We start from the raw sequence: 20,281 nt of genomic DNA, 5'->3' as shown, positions 1-20,281 counted from the left end.
AACTTTTAGCGAACTCGTGAAGATACAAAATGTGCAGAGCGGGGGTATGCGAAGACTGGAATTGAGAACTGCTGGTCTACATGATGAAAAGATTACACAAAAAATGGCATTTACAGTGTTTCCCACAGGTTTGAAGGCAATGTTTGGTGGTCAGCCCGGGGGGAGGGAGGTTTGCAGATGAAAAGAATGATTGGATAGGGGATACGATTGGATCCCCTAAAGGGATTTCCTAATTCCTAAAGGTTAATAATTAAAAAAATATATATCCAACATAATGTTGGATGCTGTCCTCCTCTCCTACTCTTTCTTCAATGCCTAACAAATCTATTTCTTTCTCTCCCTGACCTTGTCTTTCTACTTGAGCAGCACTAGTTGAAGCCTGAAAATATTTTAAACAATAACATAACTAATTACACTGGTCGGACTAAGCTCTGTTTCAGACTGATACCTCCGGTTCAGGACGGTCCTCATCCTCAACACGTGCCTTTTTCAGTCGCGGAAAATACTTTTCAATACTCATCTGTATTGAAGCAGCAAACATTCAGTGTAAGAGTAAAGAAACGACATAATTTATAATAAGTTTATTTGATTCACAGCTGCTACATATAGTGTTTTGACCTCGACAACTCAACTAGGCTAGCCTACATTTTACCGCAAACTTGCGACTAGTTAACTTTCTAAAGGCGGCGCAATCGCGTTTGCTAAGGGTCGGAATTTACAGTAACATCAACACACTGAAACTTTTGTATTCAGAATATAAAATATTTTATAGCACTTTTTATTGTGTGTTAAAAGTGTTCACGAGATACCAACCTTTCGCCTTCTCTCCACAGATGATCCAGACAGATGTCGTGTGCACGGAGGGGAGGGGCTGTGTGCGTGTGTGTGTGTGTGTGTGTGTGTGTGTGTGTGAGGGAGAGACGCGTGAGTGACAGAGAGATGAAGAGAGAGCAGGGAAAGGAAATGCAGTTACACGAATTCGCTGCGTGTTTTAAATAGCGTACAAAAGAATAACGAAATGCAATATGTGACGGTCGGTATTGTTTTTTTGTTTGTTTTTTTGGTCAGTGTTGAATCTGTGGCGGTCGGAATTTAATCTGTGGCGCACCACCACAGATTCGTCTATGTGTGGGAAACACTGATTTAAAAAGTATTACTTTTTGAGGCCCTTCATTTTCGCTAAATTGATTTATCAACTTTTAATACTTTTTAAGACCCTGCAGACACCCTGCTTTTATATCAACCTAATGGCACCTGCTTGGCACATGTAAACAACCCATATTGTTATGAAAATAGGCAGAATCTCATAAAAAAAATCATATACTCTAGTACTCGTTCGTTTATTAGCTTCATGTTTCATCCGTAGTGTTGGGCAATATGCTCAATTTTCATATCGTCAGCTTGTGAGATCGTTGATACACAATACTATTGTGCTAATTTATTTCATTATCTATGTAAGGGTAGTCTTGATATTGGACATGTGACTTGTACAGAGCGCAGACAGTAGTTCTGCTGGAGAGGTTCCAGTTTACTTTTAGTTTCATTCTCCGCTGTCCGCTATCTTTGGTGAGTGGTAAATGCGTGCATAATTGTAAATTAATTTATCTTTTTTTTAACCGCATATTGCAATAGTGCTACAGCTGTATATCTGATCATTGTCATCAGTTCATGTTGTAGTTCAGTTCATATAGAATGTGAAGAAGCAATGCGCGTGTAATTAACATGCGTATGTTTAGCGCCATTTTATCGCATTGAAATTAGATGTTACTGATGTGAATGTTTATGTTTACTATATACAGACGGATTCTGATATCGTATTTGTTTATTTTAGCTTAAATCACATTTTACTACTGCTGTTATCCTAATGATTGTGCAATGCTGGATAATACAACGCTTACATTTCCTTAGTTGTTCAAAAAGCAGCTACAGAAAACGAGCAAAGAACATTTACATTACCATAGAACATCATCACTGACTAGACTAGCCTAGTCTAGTGAGAGTTGCACTTTAAAAAAACACTCCCGTTATAATCAGTTAATCTATTACTACACTGTATAATGAATAAATCTCTTACCCATTTTCACTGCACACTTCTGCGGCGCGTTACAGCAACGCCGCCATTTTATGCTCGTGTTTATACTGCGGCAAGTTTCTGAAGCATCCTAGAACTAGGACTCTGCTTCGCTAAAGTTAGGCGCCTTTTTGACAGATAATAATAATAATGGTCTTGCTAACGTCAAAGGCATCAGCAACAGGCAATATCTCTGACTACTGTCGATACACAATACTATCATCTATCGGCACAACCCTAATCCATAGAAATGTTTTCCTGGGTCATGTACAGAACTGAACATGGAAGTGTAATGGACATTCATTATCGGAGACAGGGTGGGTTATGAATGCGCAGTATGACTGATATGTGACTAGCGAATAAGCTTCCTCTTTCAGCAATCGCAGAAGAGAAAACAGGCAGACACCACTGGAAGCAGTTAATGTTCATTAGTAATTCAGCGGACAATAAATAGAAATGATGATTCTGTCTGAGCAATGCATTTCAAAACGAATACGCACTAGTGTAAATGTTGCCTAAATGATGTGGAAACTGAAAGCTATTCAAACTTTAATAAAACTACTTGCACTGATTTTTTTGTGTTGGTTATATTTTGTTCCTTAGTGCTTTTTTTGTTCCTTTGTGTAGTGGGCTCAGGAGATGAGTCTTTGAGTCTGTAAAGATGTCAAGTTTTTTGATGTAATGTGTAACGTAATCTTGTAAAAACATTTCATAAAATTGGTATCAAAAATGTTTTAACCATACCCAGTCCTACTTAAGCAGATGTGAGGGTGATTTTTCTCACCGAGTAACAGCAGAGTTCATGAATGATGACTCTGTTGGAGAAGGTTTCATTGTGGGATTCAATATGAAGAGTTCTTTCTTTGTGGTTCAGAGAGTTCTTCTGAATGAAGTAGACATAATCCACACCTGCAATCTACACACAAATACAGGATATATCATTACAAATCAAAGCTGAAAACTTAATCAAGCTTATCCACATCTTATATCACATGACTTAGCCTGAAATCAGTATGCAGGTAATGCAGACAAAACATCATCTAATTTGGGGAAAAGGAAAGGGACTTTCTGGGGTTCCATTTTACCCGTTTGAGGAGTCGTGGTGCATCCACGTCAAGTTTACACCTCCTCTCAATCTTATGAAAAGTTTGATCCTCACTGGTCTCCTCACTGATCACATCACTGTCCACAAACATAGGGATCAGATGACAGGTGGGAAACCTCCTCTCATATGCCTGAGGAAGAGAGAACAATAAAATAATTTTTATTTTTTACTTGTGTGTTTATTATTGTAACATGGATTGTGACATGGATACATTTCTGGAGGGGGATAATATGAACTACTTTAAAAAGTGCTATCAAATAAGCAGTTGACAGGTAGGATGCATGACCTTTCACACAGTGAACAACAAATTTCAACAGCTGCAGTACAGACAAAACCTCCCACATGAAACATACAGAATAAAACACGATCAAATTACAAATTTACAGAACATGTCAGAGTAGGATCAACTCTCTCCACTTAAGCAGTTGTTTCTAGGGCTCAACAATAAGGATGACCAGATAGCCTTTAGCTAGTGTGACAGTTCGGATGAGCTGACAGAACTGTTTATTTCATACTGACAACTAAATCTCACAACTGACACAAATTTACCCTTTTCCTGTCCTCCGATATAACAACTCAGTAGTCGAGTTACTGAGTGCAAGCTTTTTGCATTGTTTTCAATAGAGAGCTCACCCTCTTGTTGTTCCAAACCCGTAGGACCTTCGTTCGTCTTCAGAACACTTCGGATAGTGTCAAATCACATTGCTTAAACAACAATTACGGTATTATCCTAGATGACATATATTGCACACACCTAGGTAAAAGTGTGCAATATTAAATGACACTATGAGATGCACTGAACAGCTTAGAATGGAAAATGTAAATGAGCTAAAGGGTGTGGAATATTTTTCTTATACTATAATATCGAAATTGTTGTTTTAACGTTGTGCAAGCTAGAGGTCTGCATTCCCGCGGCTCTCCCGCGGGAACCGCGGGACCCGTCCAGAATTCTTGCGACGCGGGAATAAATTTCCAAATAAAAGCGGTTGCGGTCGGTAACTCCGGTGTAATTTGAACGGGAGCGGGCGGTAACAATATCCCGTTCCCGACGTATTTTCTGAACAGCAAATCTGAGCTTTACTCATTTTTATCGAGCACCTGTCGGCTACAGCCTGCGCTGATAACTGTTATGCACTCGCTGCACTCATGGACCAGTGCTTTCTGCGTCATGCATTTTATTGGCAAGGTCTCATAGGCGCGGAAATGGGGTACTGATGGTGTTTTTCTGTGGGCAAATGTTTATCAGCGTTACTCCAGAGCGCAAAGCCACGTTTGGAGTGCCAAAATCTTCATAAAGTTATGCTGACTGATTTTTCGCAATCCGTGTGGTTGTTAACTCCTGACCCAAACCCGTCTTTTTTCCGCTTTGCCAAAACAACTTATACTACTACGGCAATTAAAACAGTTCAGTTTTGTATGTAATGGAAAAGTGATTATAATTTCGTTTCTTTTTTATTAAGTTAATTTAGAAAAAAGCGTTTGGAGCATTTTTTGTTCGTTAAACGTAAGCTTTTTGTTTCTTAAAGTAACGACCAAGCGGAGTTGACTGTGTTTGAATTTGACTTCTCAAATCACGAATTGGCTACATATATAGATATAAATAATAATATATAAATGTGCGCTATTTGGCGCATGTCTGTGCGGAGAGTGGAAGCTAAAATGCATTTAGGCTCAAGCGCGATCACTTACATTTTTTTTTTCAGTGTAAACTATTTAACCGTTGTTTTTGTCAGACATGATAAATATATATAGAAAGCTTTAAATTAGTACTTAACGAAATAAAACAAATCGAAAACAAAAACTCTTTTATTATGCAGCTAATCCGTAAAGATGAATTTCTCTCTAAAGGTGCGTCCAATGAGGAGATGGATGAGGAGGATCGTTAAAAACTCAGAAAACACTATAGTTTATAAATAAATTATTAAAATATCTCCTTACTATTTCACAGTCATGTTGATTATTTTTGCTGGTGCTTTGTGGCAAGCTACTGCCTACTGCGTGCACTTTTTTTTATCACCACTGAATGTATAAAATATAATTGTAGCCCGCATTTGATCTATGACGGGGTGAAATACAGGGCTGTAATCAGGGGCGTAGCAGCCAATTTAAAAGTGGGGGGGACAGTATGGTCATGTGACCCAAAGGTGATGTTCATACAGTATAATACATTCTGTTTACAAGAACAACAAGATTTGAAGCTCATGGCAGACGCCCAAGAGATTCGCGCTGTGATTGGCTAAATGTTACTTCACTCAAATCTAAGTAACAAATCAGAGACCAGGGGCGGAAATATTGGCGCTAGGTCAAAAAAAGTGCGGGGGACAGAATCACCTGTTTCTAAAAGTGAGGGGGACGTGTCCCCCCCGTCCCCCCGGTTGCTACGCCCCTGGCTGTAATATACGTCTTAACAGTGGAACATGGAAATATAATAGATGTACTGCGAAAAAAAAGTTTTATAAACTCGATATTGTTTCCTGATGGTTAAATGTGAGATTCTGGAAACGAGAACTAATTTTAGCGGGAACGGTCGGGTCGGGAAGAAAATTATTCTAAGCGGGCAGCGGGTGAACAAAGTGTGAATATATAGCGGGATCGGGTGGGTGCGGAATAAAACCTCGCGGGAGCGGGACTAGAAAAGCAGTCCCGCGCAGATCTCTAGTGCAAGCTGTCGTTATGCAGCTCACTTTACAAAAAATAAGAACTCTTCTTGAGAGTCCAGCCTTCATTGTGGAATAAAGCCTATTAGAATGCAGTTTTAAAGCCTCTATAATTATAATTAATAAAATATAAATGAGGTCTGAGGTCCACTAATGTTAGCTAGAATTTTACTAGAGATCGACCGATATATCGATTTACCGATATTTTTTCCGATATTTAAGCATTTTACAATGATAGGTTATCGGTTTTGTAATATCGGGTTCACTGATAAATGCCATCGTGTGGGTGTTTTGAGAATTACGCGCATGATCGCCATTGCAGCGCGGCATCTGAGGGGAAACAACAACTGCGTGCACAGGTAAAGTATACTTACTTGCTTTGCTATATTTAGTAAACTTTATTTAACATAACAGCTATTAATGCACAAATTATATGTGTTACATAAATGACTAATATGCAGTTTATGCAGCTTGGCTCTAAGAAATAAAGACGAACTCACAGAGTCACGCAAGATAATCCGTCAAATCCTGTCACAATAAAGACGTAACTTTGCCTGAATTAAATAATATACAGCCATGAATAAGCACATATTGTAAATAAAAGCGCTGAATTTAATTCTCTCTCTACATGCTCATTATTAGTCTTGTGAAGTCGGAGTCACGAATGCTAACACCGTGTCTACACCAGACGCAAGCGGCGCGGCAAAAATACAATAGAACCTATTATATTGTCTACACTGGATGCGGTGCGACACGGCAAATCCTCGACAGTAATTAGCCTTTTTCACACTTCCATGTTTCTGGCTCCCGGATTGGCGCTTGCAGGGTAAAAGTTTTTATGATGTTTGATTAAACAAGGTTCAGGAGGAGCACGATCAGATAATCAACCCATTCGGCACAGGTGCAACCTGTTTAACCAATCATTCAATCAGCGCATCCTTTATATATTACCAGCCGTCTTACCTCCATCCAGCGATAGTTTCTTGGTATCCCTCCTCCACCCCTACTCCCCACTTCTAATCTGTTTCTATCCTACACTAGCAGGGGGAGTTCTCTGGGTCCGGCCTGTATTCCGGCCCGGAACCCTTCCCCCGGACAGCACGCCAAAATATGCTTAATACTCGCTCAAGCAGATTAGATGTAAGGGCGAACTCGTGAACCGGTGACAGCAGCGGCCGTACTTAACAAGAGTAAGTTCGGGAATCAAAGTCTATTTTTACAAAATAGATACTATGATACTACGATAAATACCTGTTTTACTTTAAAAATAGCAAACATTTCTTCGAAAACTTTGTGCCAGCTTCTGGTCATCACAAATACTATGTTTATTTAATTATGAATGTTGGCACTTATAATACAGTACAGTTTTGAGTTTTGCCGTTCTGTCTATTTGGTGCTGGCTGTGCATTATGACTCTCCACTTGATTTATTATTATTATTATTATTATTGAAGTAATATTGTATTTTCAACTTGCTCTCCTATGCATTATTAATATGATGGTGTAAATGTACGTTGTATAGGCCTAATGTGCCCAGGGTAATACATAATAAAATAATATACTGTAATACTAACAAGAGATGACTCAGATTAATGGCTTTATTACTGTTGGATCGGGATTACGTTGTTGTATTAAGTTTATGCATCATCCGGACTTATTATTGGGAAAATGTGCATTTGGATATAAATGCTGTCAAATGCTGTCATAATTTTCCGTGATGTAGTGATTCGAGTAAATTGCGAAAATATGCTTAAATATACCGGAGATGGAGAACAGAAACTATAGCTGACGCTATGTTGCGCATATTATATTGACGAGTCAGCAGTCCCAGTAAAAATTACAAACAAGTAAATTGTTGTTTCTTGGTTGATTATATAAAAACAACTAGGAAAGCAGACAAAACAGAAAAGGTAAGAAGCATTATTTGAGACAAGAGCATATTAATATAATAGGCACAGACCTGTAGCGGAACTCTCTTTACCCTGCGCTGACGTAATTTCTGATTTTTGTGAAAAAAGCTAATCTGCTGCCACGTTCTATTTATGACGTGCTCACACAAAGTTGAAATGATTTGCAACGGTCGCTTTGTCGCGTCCGGTGTAGACACTGTGTAAGATAAACCGTCATGTCCTGTTCCAATAAAGACGTAACTTGCCTGAATTAAATACAGCCGATAATGAGCGTCTATATGCTCATCATTCGTCTTGTGAAGTCGCTTCCATTTTGCTGTTCACTCACCGGGTTGATGGTCATGAAATGCTCCAGCACAGCCACCGCATATAACTTTTAACAAGATTCACTAAAACACCCCGAATTATATTACCATTTACTATACAACCATCATTCCGCTAATAAACATCTTCTAAATAAATATAACTAAGAAATTGAATGCGCTTTGTCAGCACGCATTTCATAATCTAGAACGACAAAAACGTTATTGTTTTGTATTTTTCAAAAAACAAAATTGTGATTTTATACATATCAGAAATACAATAAAAACAATGTTTTGTTTGTTATATTTCAATATTTCAGAATATTACTCAGTAAATTAACATTATCCTGCAAATTATTCTTCACTCTTTAGCCTAAAAACAGCTTTATAAACCTTATAAAACTGTAGTTTAAAATGAAGTTACATTTCTGCAAAGTTGATATGACTCCTGTGCTTGAAGACAGACATTCTATATTTATTTTGGTTATTGGTAATGTTAGTGTTGCTGCTCATGCTTTTCATAAAATATTTTTATTGTTGTAATATGAATATTAAATTTAACATGAAAGACTGCTAACATTCAACACTTTTTTTTTCTTTTTCTTTTTTTTTTTAAGATGACCAAAATAAAAAATAGACAGCAAAGTGAAGTATGGACTTCACTCATCATTGCCAGGGCTGGCAGTTTGCAAAGAATGCCAAATGAATGTAAGCATGGGGTCAAAATCTAAAACAACAAAAAATACCTCCAACCTGTGGACTCACCTAAAGATACATCACTCAACTATGCAAGGAGGGAGTGATTGTTATAAATAAAACGGTTTGTTCAGTTCAGTGGTGTTGTAATCACTGTGTCAAAAACATAAGTATAACAGTAAATAAGTATCGGTTATGAATATCGTTTATCGGGCACATAAACATGCAAATAATTGGTATCGGTAATAAAAAAAATCAATATCGGTCGATCACAAAATTTTACATCAAAAAACTATATTTAAAAATAACAGGATATTTTAGTGGGGGAGTATTACTATTTCTTGGGAAGGCTAAAGCCTTTCAAACACATTACAATGCACAAATTCATGTTGCACAAAATTAGATTTTAAGGTTCACGATATATATATATATATATATAAATAAATAATGTGTGTGCTTTACCCTTGCGGTTTGTCGGAAGTTATTGTTACCATCCTGTGTTCCAGTGTTTCCCGTGTTCCTGTTGGATTATTAAACACTATTCGCTTTACCTCATTGTTGTGCGTCTGTTCTTGTCTGAAGCGTGACAGAACGTCCAACCGATACAGTTTTCTGCGTTTCCCCCTCGTTTTGTTTATCGTTCTGTTTTTCAGTATTTTTGTTTCCGTTGTGTTTTTCCCATGAAGAGTTATACCGCCATGTTCCAACTAATAGCTCACACTACCAGCTACCCGGACGACGCGCTCCATGCGTTTTATGACGCCAGCCTAAAAGCGTCATACAGAGCATCGTCGTCCGAGGACGGCCCTCGAGCAGATTGTGCCGCGTTTGTGGAGTGGACACAGGCGAGAAACAGACCCTCATTCCCTGCCTGTTCCATGGAGAATCTCCGTGGTGCCACTCCGGACCCAGGCCCCAGCCAGCCACCACCCTGACACGTGGAGCACGAGCACGAGCGCGAGCCCACCGTAAGCGGAAAGCCTGAGCCATCACCGTGAGGAGCGACAGAGCTGCCGATCACCACGGAGTCTGAGCTGCACGGGCCGTATGATCAGGTGCGAGAGCCGGCTACTGTGACGGCGGAGAGTTCAATGGAGCGTGAAATTGCTGAGGACAGCACCACCCACTGCCGCTGAGGGTGAGCAAAGTCTGGACCTGGGAAATATTGTAATGGACTGTAAACAAGATATAACGTTATCTAAGGATATAATTACGGAACTTACTATAAACTCTGAACTGTCAGCCTGCGTGAATTTCCCATTCACCCTCCCTCCCTCAGTTACCTGTGTCTAGCAGCCATAATACTTCAACCATGCCACCTCTGCTTCCTGTCAGCCCCTCAGCTCACCCTCTGTGCGGTGGCTTCGCCGCAGGTCTGCCAGTGTCCATCGGTGTCATGGCTGGAGGATCCCTCATCTCCGCCTCCACCGGGCTCCATCGTCCTTCCGGCTCCGCCCCGGTCAGTCTTTGCCCCACCTTCGCCTCAGGACTCTACTCAACCGCCTGTGCCTCGTCGCTCCGTCCCACCGGCTATGTGGAACTCCTACCTCCCGCGGACACAGCCTTGGTCCTCTGTCACTCCGCCTTGGCCCTCCGGATCCTCGGTGTCGCCCAGGATCATCGGCTCTCCGTTTCCGCCTCGGGCTCTACCGCCACCTGCTCCGCCTCCATCGGTCGGCCCCCTGGAGTCGTCAGCCATGGCTTCTCCCTCCTTCGGCTCCACTGTGGGGTTTCCATCATGGCTGCGGTCTGGGTCTCACATGGCTCCGCCTGCTCCAGATCCCTCCTGTCTCCTCCCTCCGTTATCACCTCCCTGGATTATTCCATCACCACACTGGATTACATATTTTGCCTTCCAGTTTGTTTTCCCTGTTTGTCGGCACGAGAACGCGCCTACCGGTAGAGGGGAGGTAATGTCACACACCCTTGGACTCTTGAGGTGGTTTCTCCCATCATTTGCCCCCGCTGACGTTATTGTTACCATCCTGTGTTTCCCGTGTTCCTGTTATATTATTAAACACTATTCGCTTAACCTCGTCATGTGCATCTGTTCTTGTCTAAAGTGTGACACCACTAATATTGGCACCCTTGGTAAATATAAGCAAAAGTGGACGTGAAAATAAATCTGCATAATTTATCGTTTTCATCTTTCAATCAAAAAATTCACAAAATTCAAACGTGTCATTGAAGTAAAACAATAGAACCTAGGGGTGATATCTCATTATGAAATAAATGTTTTTCTCTAGTTCACACTGGCCACTATTATTGGCACCCAATTATTGTAACATCCTTTTCCCATGATAACAGTTCTGAGTTTTCTCCAACAATGTCTAATGAGTTTGGAGAACACCTGACAAGAGATCAGAGGCCATTACTTCAAACAGAATCTCTCTAGATTCCCCACAATCTCTCTCTTCCCAGCTTCATGTTGGTTCTTCTTCTCTTCAGTTTCTATACAGGGTTCAGGTCAGAGTACTGGGTCGGCCATGGTGGAAGCTTCATTCTGTGCTCAGTGACACAATTTTTGTGTTGATTTTGACGTTTGTTTTGGATCATCGTCCATGTATACAGTTAGGTCAATAAGTATTTGATCACCCTGTGATTTTGCAAGTTCTCTTACTTAGAAATCATGGAGGGGTCTACAATTTTCAGCATAGGTGCATTTCCACTGTGAGAGACAGAATCTAAAAAAAAAAAAAATCCGGAAATCACATTGTATGATTTTTTTTTAACAATTTATTTGTGAATTACTGTGTCAAATAAGTATTTGATGACTTTAGTCAAAAAATGTTAATATTTGGTACAGAAGTCTTTGTTAACAATTACAGAGGTCAAACGGTTCCTGTAGTTCTTCACCAGGTTTGCACACACTGCAGGAGGGATTTTGGCCCACTCCTCCATACAGATCTTCTCTAGATCTGTCAGGTTTCGGGGCTGTCGCTGAGCAACACAGAGTTTCAGCTCCCTCCAAAGATTTCCTATTGGATTTAGGTCTGGAGACTGGCTAGGCCACTCCAGAACCTTGATATGCTTCTTACGGAGCCACTCCTTGGTTTTCCTGGCTGTGTGCTTTGGGTCATTGTCATGTTGGACAATACTCATCATTCTTCTTCCTCCAAACACGGCGAATGGAGTTAAGACCAAAAAGTTCTATTTTGGTCTCATCTGACCACAGGACTTTCTCCAATGACTCCTCTGGATCATCCAGATGGTACCTGGCAAACTTCAGACGGGCCTGGACATGGGCTGACTTAAGCAGGGGAACCTTCCGTGCGATGCAAGATTTTAAACCATGACGTCTTAGTGTATTACTGATAGTAGCCTTGGAAACGATGGTCCCTGCTCTCTTCACGGCATTGACCAGCTCCTCCCGTGTAGTTCTGGGCTGATTCTTCACCATTCTTAGCATCATTGATACCCCACGAGGAGAGATCTTCCGTGGGGCCCCAGTCCGAGGGACACTGACAGTCATCATTAGCCTCTTCCATTTTCTGAAAATTGCTCCAACAGTTGTTCTTTTTTAACCAAGCTGCTTGGCAATTGCCCCGTAGCCCTTTCCAATTTTGTCTCTTGTGTCTTTTGACAGCTCTTTGGTTTTGCCCATGTTGCTACTTAGACTTTGGCTGATTGTGGGGTGCACAGGTGTCTTTATGACAGCTAACGACCTCAAACAGGTGCTACTAATTTAGAATCATGAGCAGAGTGTAGCTGGACTATTTAAAAGCAAAATAACAGGTCTTTGAGGGTCAGAAATCTGGCTGATAAGCAAGTGATCAAATACTTATTTGACATAGTAATTCACAAATAAATTGTTAAAAAAAAAATCATACAATGTGATTTCCGGATTTTGATTTTTAGATTCTGTCTCTCACAGTGGAAATGCACCTATGCTGAAAATTGTAGACCCCTCCATGATTTCTAAGTAAGAGAAATCACAGGGTGATCAAATACTTATTGACCTCACTGTATAAACAAGATGTCCAGGACCTCCCACAGAAAAACAGGTCCACAACATTAAGGAAAGGAAAGGAAAGGAGGTGAGGGGAGGCCAAGTATGGTGACCCATACTAGGAATTTGTGCTCTGCATTTAACCCATCCAAGTGCGCACACACACAGTAGTGAACACGCGCACACACACAGTAGTGAACACACACACACACACCGTGAACACACACCCGGCGCAGTGGGCAGTTGGGGGAACGGTTGCTCAAGGGACTCACCTCAGTCGTGGTATTGAGGGTGGAGAGAGTGCTGGTTATTCACTCCCCCCACCTACAATCCCTGCCGGACCTGGGACTCGAACCTGCAACCTTTGGGTTACAAGTCCGACTCTCTAACCATTAGGCCACGGCTGCCCCCAGACCTAGCAGTATTTTTAACCGTGGACATGGGGTACTTTTTTATCCCTGTCAGCACCAAAACCATCTGGAGGGTTAGCTGCCAAAAAGCTCTCTTTTTTTGTTTTATCTGACTATAGAAGCCAGTCCTGTTTGAAGTTCCAATCATGTCTGACAAGTGAATATGCTGGAGTTTGTTTTTGGGTGAGCCAGGAGGATTTTTTCTTGAATCTCTCTGAAACAACATGTGGTGATGTAGGGGCTGTTTGATCATTTTATTTTAGGCTTTCTGACCCCAAGACTCAACAATTCTTTGCAATTCTCCAACTGTGATCCTTGGAGAATCTTTAGACACTCAAACTCTCCTCCTTATCGTGCATTAGGATAACATAGACACATGTCCTCTTCTAGGCAGATTTGTAACATCTTTAGTTGATTGAAACTTCTTAATTATAGCCCTGATGGTGTGAATGGGGATTTTCAATGCTTTAGCTCTTTTCTTACAGCCAGTTTCTATTTTGTGAAGCTCAACAAACTTGTTCTGCATATCAGAACTACATTCTTTGGTTTTACTTCTTGTGATGGATGATTAAGGGAATTTGGCTTTTGTGTTCCTCATATTTATAATCCTGTGGAACAGAAAGTCATGGCTAGAAAATTGGGTAACACTTTCTATGAAGCCTGTATTTATAATACATTATAAGGGTATTCTTAAGGCATTATAATACATTAATAATACATTATAAAAAACTTATAATATGTTGTATCATCTTATGAGTATTCATAAGAACAATCTTAATGTATTATAATGTTTTACTTATTAGTGGTTATAGCTTTTAACAGTATGATTACCTCCTCCATAGTTATAACATATTATAAGTCTCATATCTTGCCATCTTTCTCATGTCACTTTACTTAAAGCATACAAAGACCACTTATAATTATAATATTTCTCAAAGAGCCATAAGATCAGGTATTAGATGAGATAAATGTGTAATATGACACATTAGTATTATCAGTTTGATTATTTTGATGGTACCCTTTAGACAGCTTTTTATAAGTAACTCTGCAACTGCATGTCAGCTAACAGTAATTTTTATGTAATAATTTTTAAATTAGTATGCAAAATATATGCTAACACTGTATTTTTGGTTCCCCAAATGACAAACTGATTATAAGTAACTTTGCAAGCATGTAAACCTTCTACTACCTAGCCTAACCTTAACCTAAGTCTACTAATATTCTAAGGAGTGTTAGTTGACATGTAGTTGAAAAGTTGCGTATAGTCAATAGACTAAGGGGACCATCAAAATAAAATTTAATATAAATGAAAAAAATAAATGTAATATGATATAGTCCACTGTAAATTAGGTAGATTAAATATGTGTGTTATAAATAATCATAATCTTAAAAGTTATAACCTCAAATATTCAAGTATAATAATGTATTATAATTGTTGTCATGAGTATTTATGAGATAATATAACATTTTATAAGGTTTATTATAATGCATTATGCATTCATTATAATGCCTTAGAAATACCCTCATAATGTACTATAAATAGGGGCTTCATAGAAAGTGTTACCGAAAATTGTATACTCCTAGCCACACTGGTGTGCTAAAAAAAATTGTAATATTAATGGGAATATACTTCAGAGATATTTTACTTAGACAAATTTCTAGGGGTGCCAATAATTGTGGCCAACGTAAACTAGAGAAAGACATTCATTTCATAATGAGATTTCCCCCCCATTTTCCATCATTTCACTTCAATGAAAGGTTAAAATTGTGAATTTTTGGAATGAAAGATCTAAAGCATAAAGTGCCAATATTAGTGGAGGGGACTGTATATATAAACTTCCGGTTGTGGTGCTTTGCTGAAGAGACGCACAAGTTAGCCCCGCTGTCATTTGTCTTAAGATTTCTTAAATAAACCCCAGTTTCGTTCAACTTCCGAACTCACTTTGTTTATAAGTGAATACTGTTCACGATGTCACCTAAACGAGCATAGCAAAAGTCAAAGAAAGTAGAAACTACAGAAGATACATCCGACTCCGAAAGCATGGAAGAGGGGGTGCATGTTACGTATGGCGATGAAGACACATCGCCGGTTTGTGGAGATCAAGCAGGCGGCTTACACACGGATACAAGTAATATCATACAAGCAATAAACTCGATGAAAGCTAACATGACCTCTCTGTTCGAAACTGTCCTTTCAGCTGTACAAGAAATCAAAAATCAAGTTGCAGAGTGTTTCGGAAGATTAACGCTGACAGAAGAACGCATTTCTCAAACGGAAGATTCAAAGTCTCTACACTTCAATCAACGACCAACGCTCTTGAAAAGAAAGTCACTGCGCTTACTCGGAAAATATATGATTTGGAAAATCGCAGCTGACACTCCAATCTGAGGCTCCTAGGTTTAACAGAAAAAAACTAGGGCAACGATGCATGTACGTTCTTAGAAAGCTGGTTATCTGAATCACTGGATATGGAACCACTCCATAAGCCACTGGCCATAGAGAGGGCCCATAGGATCGGTTATATGTGAAAGACTGCAGCGGACGCGAATTGAACCCCGAGAGTGATGATCGTTAAGTTTTTTAACTATAGAGGAGCAAGGAGCGCGTGATGCATGCAGCCAGAGCAAAAAAAAGATGTACTGTTCAAAAATCACCAAATCATGTTCTTTCCGGACCTTTTTGCTGAAGTGAACAAACAACAAAGGCAGTTCGACGAAGTAAAGAAGAAGCTGCAAGCTAAGGGACTGATGTATGGATTCATCTTTCCAGCACGCCTCCGAGTGACCGTTGATGGCCAGGCTCACGTCTTTCAAAGTCTGTCAGAAGTTAACGACCTTCTAATGAGCACGTAAGATGATGCTATTTTCTGTTCTTTGTTCACTTTCAAGAACACATAAGCAATAGACAAATCAATAGGCTGAATTCCTTATAAGGGGACGATGTAAATTGCACAGCGGGGCTCAAATACGATGCGATTGGGTAGTTCCAGTTAAGGAAGTTAGAAGTAAAGAATAGTTTGGATTTGCTGGTGGTTCTCGGCAGTTCGTAGTTGTGGAATTAAAGTGTTTTTTTTTTTCTCTACTTTAAATTGGATCATATTTATAACCATGTTGCTAATTTCAGTTTGTTTTAAGTCTTACCTTTACAAGGTACAGGTGATTTTTCATTTTTAAACATTGAGTGATGGATTATTTCATAATACAGAAGGAAATTACAGATACCATTGGGGTTAAATTTGTTTCGTGGAACTGTAGGGGGCTATATACTTTTTCTAAAATTAAACAAGTGATGTCTAGATTAAAACAACTACAGTCTAAAATTGTTCTTCTTCAAGAAACACACCTAATGCCCAAAGACATATGTAGAATATGTATTAGGTGGCCTGGTCAGGTATTTGCAGCTTTGTTTAGTTCTGAAGCAAGATGGGTAATTATAATGATTCACAAATCAATTCCATTTCAGATGGATAAGATAATACAGGATCCTTTAGGTAGATACCTAATTGTTCAAGGGACATTATTATCTAATTGACTGAATCTTGGTAATGTTTATGTCCCTAACGATGAAGTACCTAAATTTTATAGTAATCTCTTTTTAACTTTATCCACCTTTTCTCGGTTTTATGTGATGGGAGGAGGTTTCAACTGCACATTGGATCCAATTAGGGATCGTTCATCTGGCCTTGATCAGTCCCATAAATAGACTAGAAAGACCCTAAATTATTTTATAAAGGATTTAAACCTTGTTGAAATATGGAGACAATTGCACCCTAAGGATATTCAATATTCTTGCTTATCCAGAACACACCAGTCCTATTCTAGAACTGATTATTGTCTTGTTTCTGCAACACTTATGTCATATATTACTGATTGTTCTTATGATTCTATTGTAATTTCAGACCATTCCCCTATTTCACTCATCTACATTGACCCTAAATTACTAAGAAATCCTCCAAAATGAAGATTTAATCCCAAATGGCTCCTAGATGATCAATTCAATAAACATTATACAGCAGATAGATATGTATTTTGACAAAAAAATACAACACAAACCTCAGCTAGTATCAGATGGGAGGCTTTTAAAGTCTTCATTAGAGGTGTTATTCTAACTGTGCGTTCACACCGCCGCCGGCGAGAGCGTCAAAATTCGCCTTGGCCGCCCTGCCAGCAACGCTGTAGAAAGATTCGTTGACGCTCTGATGATCGAACGCTTGGTCTTGTATTTAAAGCGGCCGCAAAGCAAACAAGCATGTCGATCTTGTGCAGACTGACCACAAGTAGGGTATAAGTTAACCTCATTAAATATTTTAAACATGAAAATAAGAAATTTAATTTAATTGTAGTTACATGTTTGCTAACAAAATAAACCATCTGTGTGGTGTGGCTTTTGTGTTCATGGTTAAGTGCTAGTCTTATTTCAACATAATAGGAGACATTTACTAGCCTTGTTCTTTAATTAACATTAACATGAATTTGTGTGCGGCCTACATTGCAAACCATCTTGGTTGCAATTCGTCAAATCTGTGTTGTTTTGAGCAAATGAATTGCATTCTCGCTGAAAAACAAGCGTTCTAGCGGGAAAATGTTGCCTATAAATAGTGTTGCGCGCCTTATCAAATTCACATCACGATGGAGGATCAATTTGTTGCGTTATTAATTAACTTCTCCATTTTCCTTGGGAACTAATGTGGCCGGAACCAAAGTTTACAGGACTGCGTTCTTTGGAAACCTCTCAAGCGGTGAACTTCTACATTCTGACTGGTTGCCACCGAGCCGCGTCATAGCTCATTACCATAAAGTTGACCTGACTTCAACTCTCACCGGAGCTCGCCGCCGGCTCACATTGAAAATGAATGACTTCCGGCCACTTTGACGCTCTCGCTGGTGGCGGTGTGAACGCACAGTAAGTGTCACAAGTAGTAAATCAAAAAGCCTTAAGAAAGAATTGACTGAACTGGATACTAAAATTAAACTTACAGGAAAGACCTTATATAAAAATGAGATAGAACTAAATATAATGAACTATCTGCCAAAAAAGCAGCAGCTAGTCTAATGATGTTAAGACAAAATTATTATGATCAAGGTGAAAAGGCAGGGAAATTGTTAGCTTGGAGAATTAAACAGAATCAATCAGAAAGAACTATAAATTCTATTGAAGACAATTGTTGCATCATTACAGTGGACCCAGTAAAGATAAATGACACTGTAGGATCTCGGTCGAACAGATCACCAAAAAAACTGCAGAAGTTACCACATTCCAGAGAACCTAGAATGATTCTCCTTCCCAGCCATAAAATTGATCCATCACATGACAATCACCAGACGCCATTTAGTCTGAACCACTTTTTGTCGAGATCTGCGCCTTATGCCTCAGGGGATCAAACTGTTAAAAATGAACGCAATTACCAGGAGAGAAGAAACTCCCCCATTGTCTGAGAGCACCTAAGAAACAGACATCCAGTCTTCTCCTGACATAATTTTCAACTAAAATCACAATGGGGACAGATTTACACAGACACTTTCTGAGCCGGCAGGGCACAGGATCTGTCCAGCGTGACTCTCATGACCCTTCGGACTAGGGATGCTCATTTCGGTTAATTTCCCTGACCGACAACCGCTGCTCATTATCCGAACATTAACCGTTAACTGATAAAATTAGAATAATAAATTTGTTTAAAATAAAAATAGAATGCACGAGTATCTGTGATGATACATAAAAAAATACAAGCAAATGTTTTATTTTAACGTGCAAACAGCAGCATACAGAGCAACAACAAAAACTGCATTCTAGGGGTGCAACGGATCGTAGGTGATCCGTGATCCGTACGGACCGGACTCCACGGTTCGGTACGCATGTGGTTCGCGGATTAACTGTTAAGTTTAACCATCATAGAAAAAATTTATAATTTGGACGTGTTTTGTCTTGCCAATTTAGCCATTCAAACTGTTTAAACCGCTGCAGCAAAAGAGAAGACGCGCGTTGTTTTTTACCGCTGGCGCACACAAGCGAGCACGCGCACAGAGAGAGAGAGCGAGAGCGAGAGAGACAGAGAGAGACGCGCGATTTAGACTGCGTGATTCACAGATTGATTCCTCTTCAAAACTTCTCTTAACATACATACAAAGTTATGTTTAAATACCCGTTTTTGTATGCTGGTAAACACAGTCGTTTATGTCTTCAGTGAACTGAAACAGCTGAGAAAGATGCGTGCCAGTATTAGATAACGTGCATTAGGCCTTAAAGAGACAGCATCCTATAAATACCTGCAGTGAGAAGCACTAGTTATTTTACAATTAATTATTACATTTCTGCTGCTGAACACTAGTGTTATTGATTTTATTAGTAACTTTGTTGTATTCATCTACACTTGTCATTTGTGTAATGGTTTTTGTTTTGTTACTGACTTTATTAGTTCAGCTAGTAGTTTTTGCTATGGATTAGAAGTACTTAAAGCATTCAGAAATTATTAAAAAACAAACTTTTTTTTTGTTTTGTTTGTTTTTTGCTGATCCGAAAAATGATCCGATCCGTGACTCAAAATCCGTGATGTGATCCGAACCGTGAGCTTTGTGATCCGTTGCACCACTACTGCATTCATATATACTCAAATTATCACGCAACAGCTGCGCTTCTGAGAACAGAGAAAATCAGAATGAAATTAAAAAAAAAAAAAAAGAATAATATAAATAGGCCTACACTAAATATGTATAAATTAAATAATACCTAATTAAGATGGCAAAACTAAAACACACTGAATCCTTCTATGCGCTTTGAAGAACTGTACCGGTCTTATTCCTCTCGTCGGACATAAAAAAATATATAGCAGGCCAGCCTATACCTCAGTGTACCTAGTTTAAAACACGTCGACATGCTGTACGGATAGACTGGAACGCTGCCTGTTACCCGTTAGATCCGCGACAAAAACACATCACAAAAATCCTTTCAATTTGCGGTTCGGGTCTTTTCATCCACTGGTCATATGTGGAGAAACGTGTTTTTACAGCGTTCAATAGCCAATCACAGACATATCTGTTGATTTGTAGCCAATCAGAGGCGGCTATGTTACAATCCACTCACCACTCAAAGTGCAGGTTTCAGTTTTGCTGATTTCTACACCTCCGGGAACTCTCTCATAAAAACAAATAAAGTGTAGACATGATGTAAATAAGAGAATAAATGTA

General features: G+C 39.4%; 1 protein-coding gene across 2 annotated transcripts in view; it reads right to left on the bottom strand.

Moving 5' to 3' along the window:
• Positions 1–20,281, bottom strand: part of LOC141347107 (SEC14-like protein 1) — a 123,817-nt gene that overhangs the window by 35,636 nt on the left and 67,900 nt on the right. For both annotated transcript variants that reach the window (XM_073852093.1, XM_073852094.1), the window contains exons 3-4: positions 3,157–3,306; positions 2,856–2,987 (exon numbers count right to left, since the gene is read on the bottom strand). In XM_073852093.1, coding sequence (XP_073708194.1) covers positions 2,856–2,987; positions 3,157–3,306 — 282 coding nt within the window. The remainder of the gene's footprint in view (positions 1–2,855; positions 2,988–3,156; positions 3,307–20,281) is intronic.

The sequence above is a fragment of the Garra rufa genome, chromosome 12, assembly GCF_049309525.1.
Source record: "Garra rufa chromosome 12, GarRuf1.0, whole genome shotgun sequence".
Taxonomy (NCBI): domain Eukaryota; kingdom Metazoa; phylum Chordata; class Actinopteri; order Cypriniformes; family Cyprinidae; genus Garra; species Garra rufa.
Note: the sequence above shows the minus strand (reverse complement) of the source record. Positions and strands in the feature narration are given on the sequence as shown.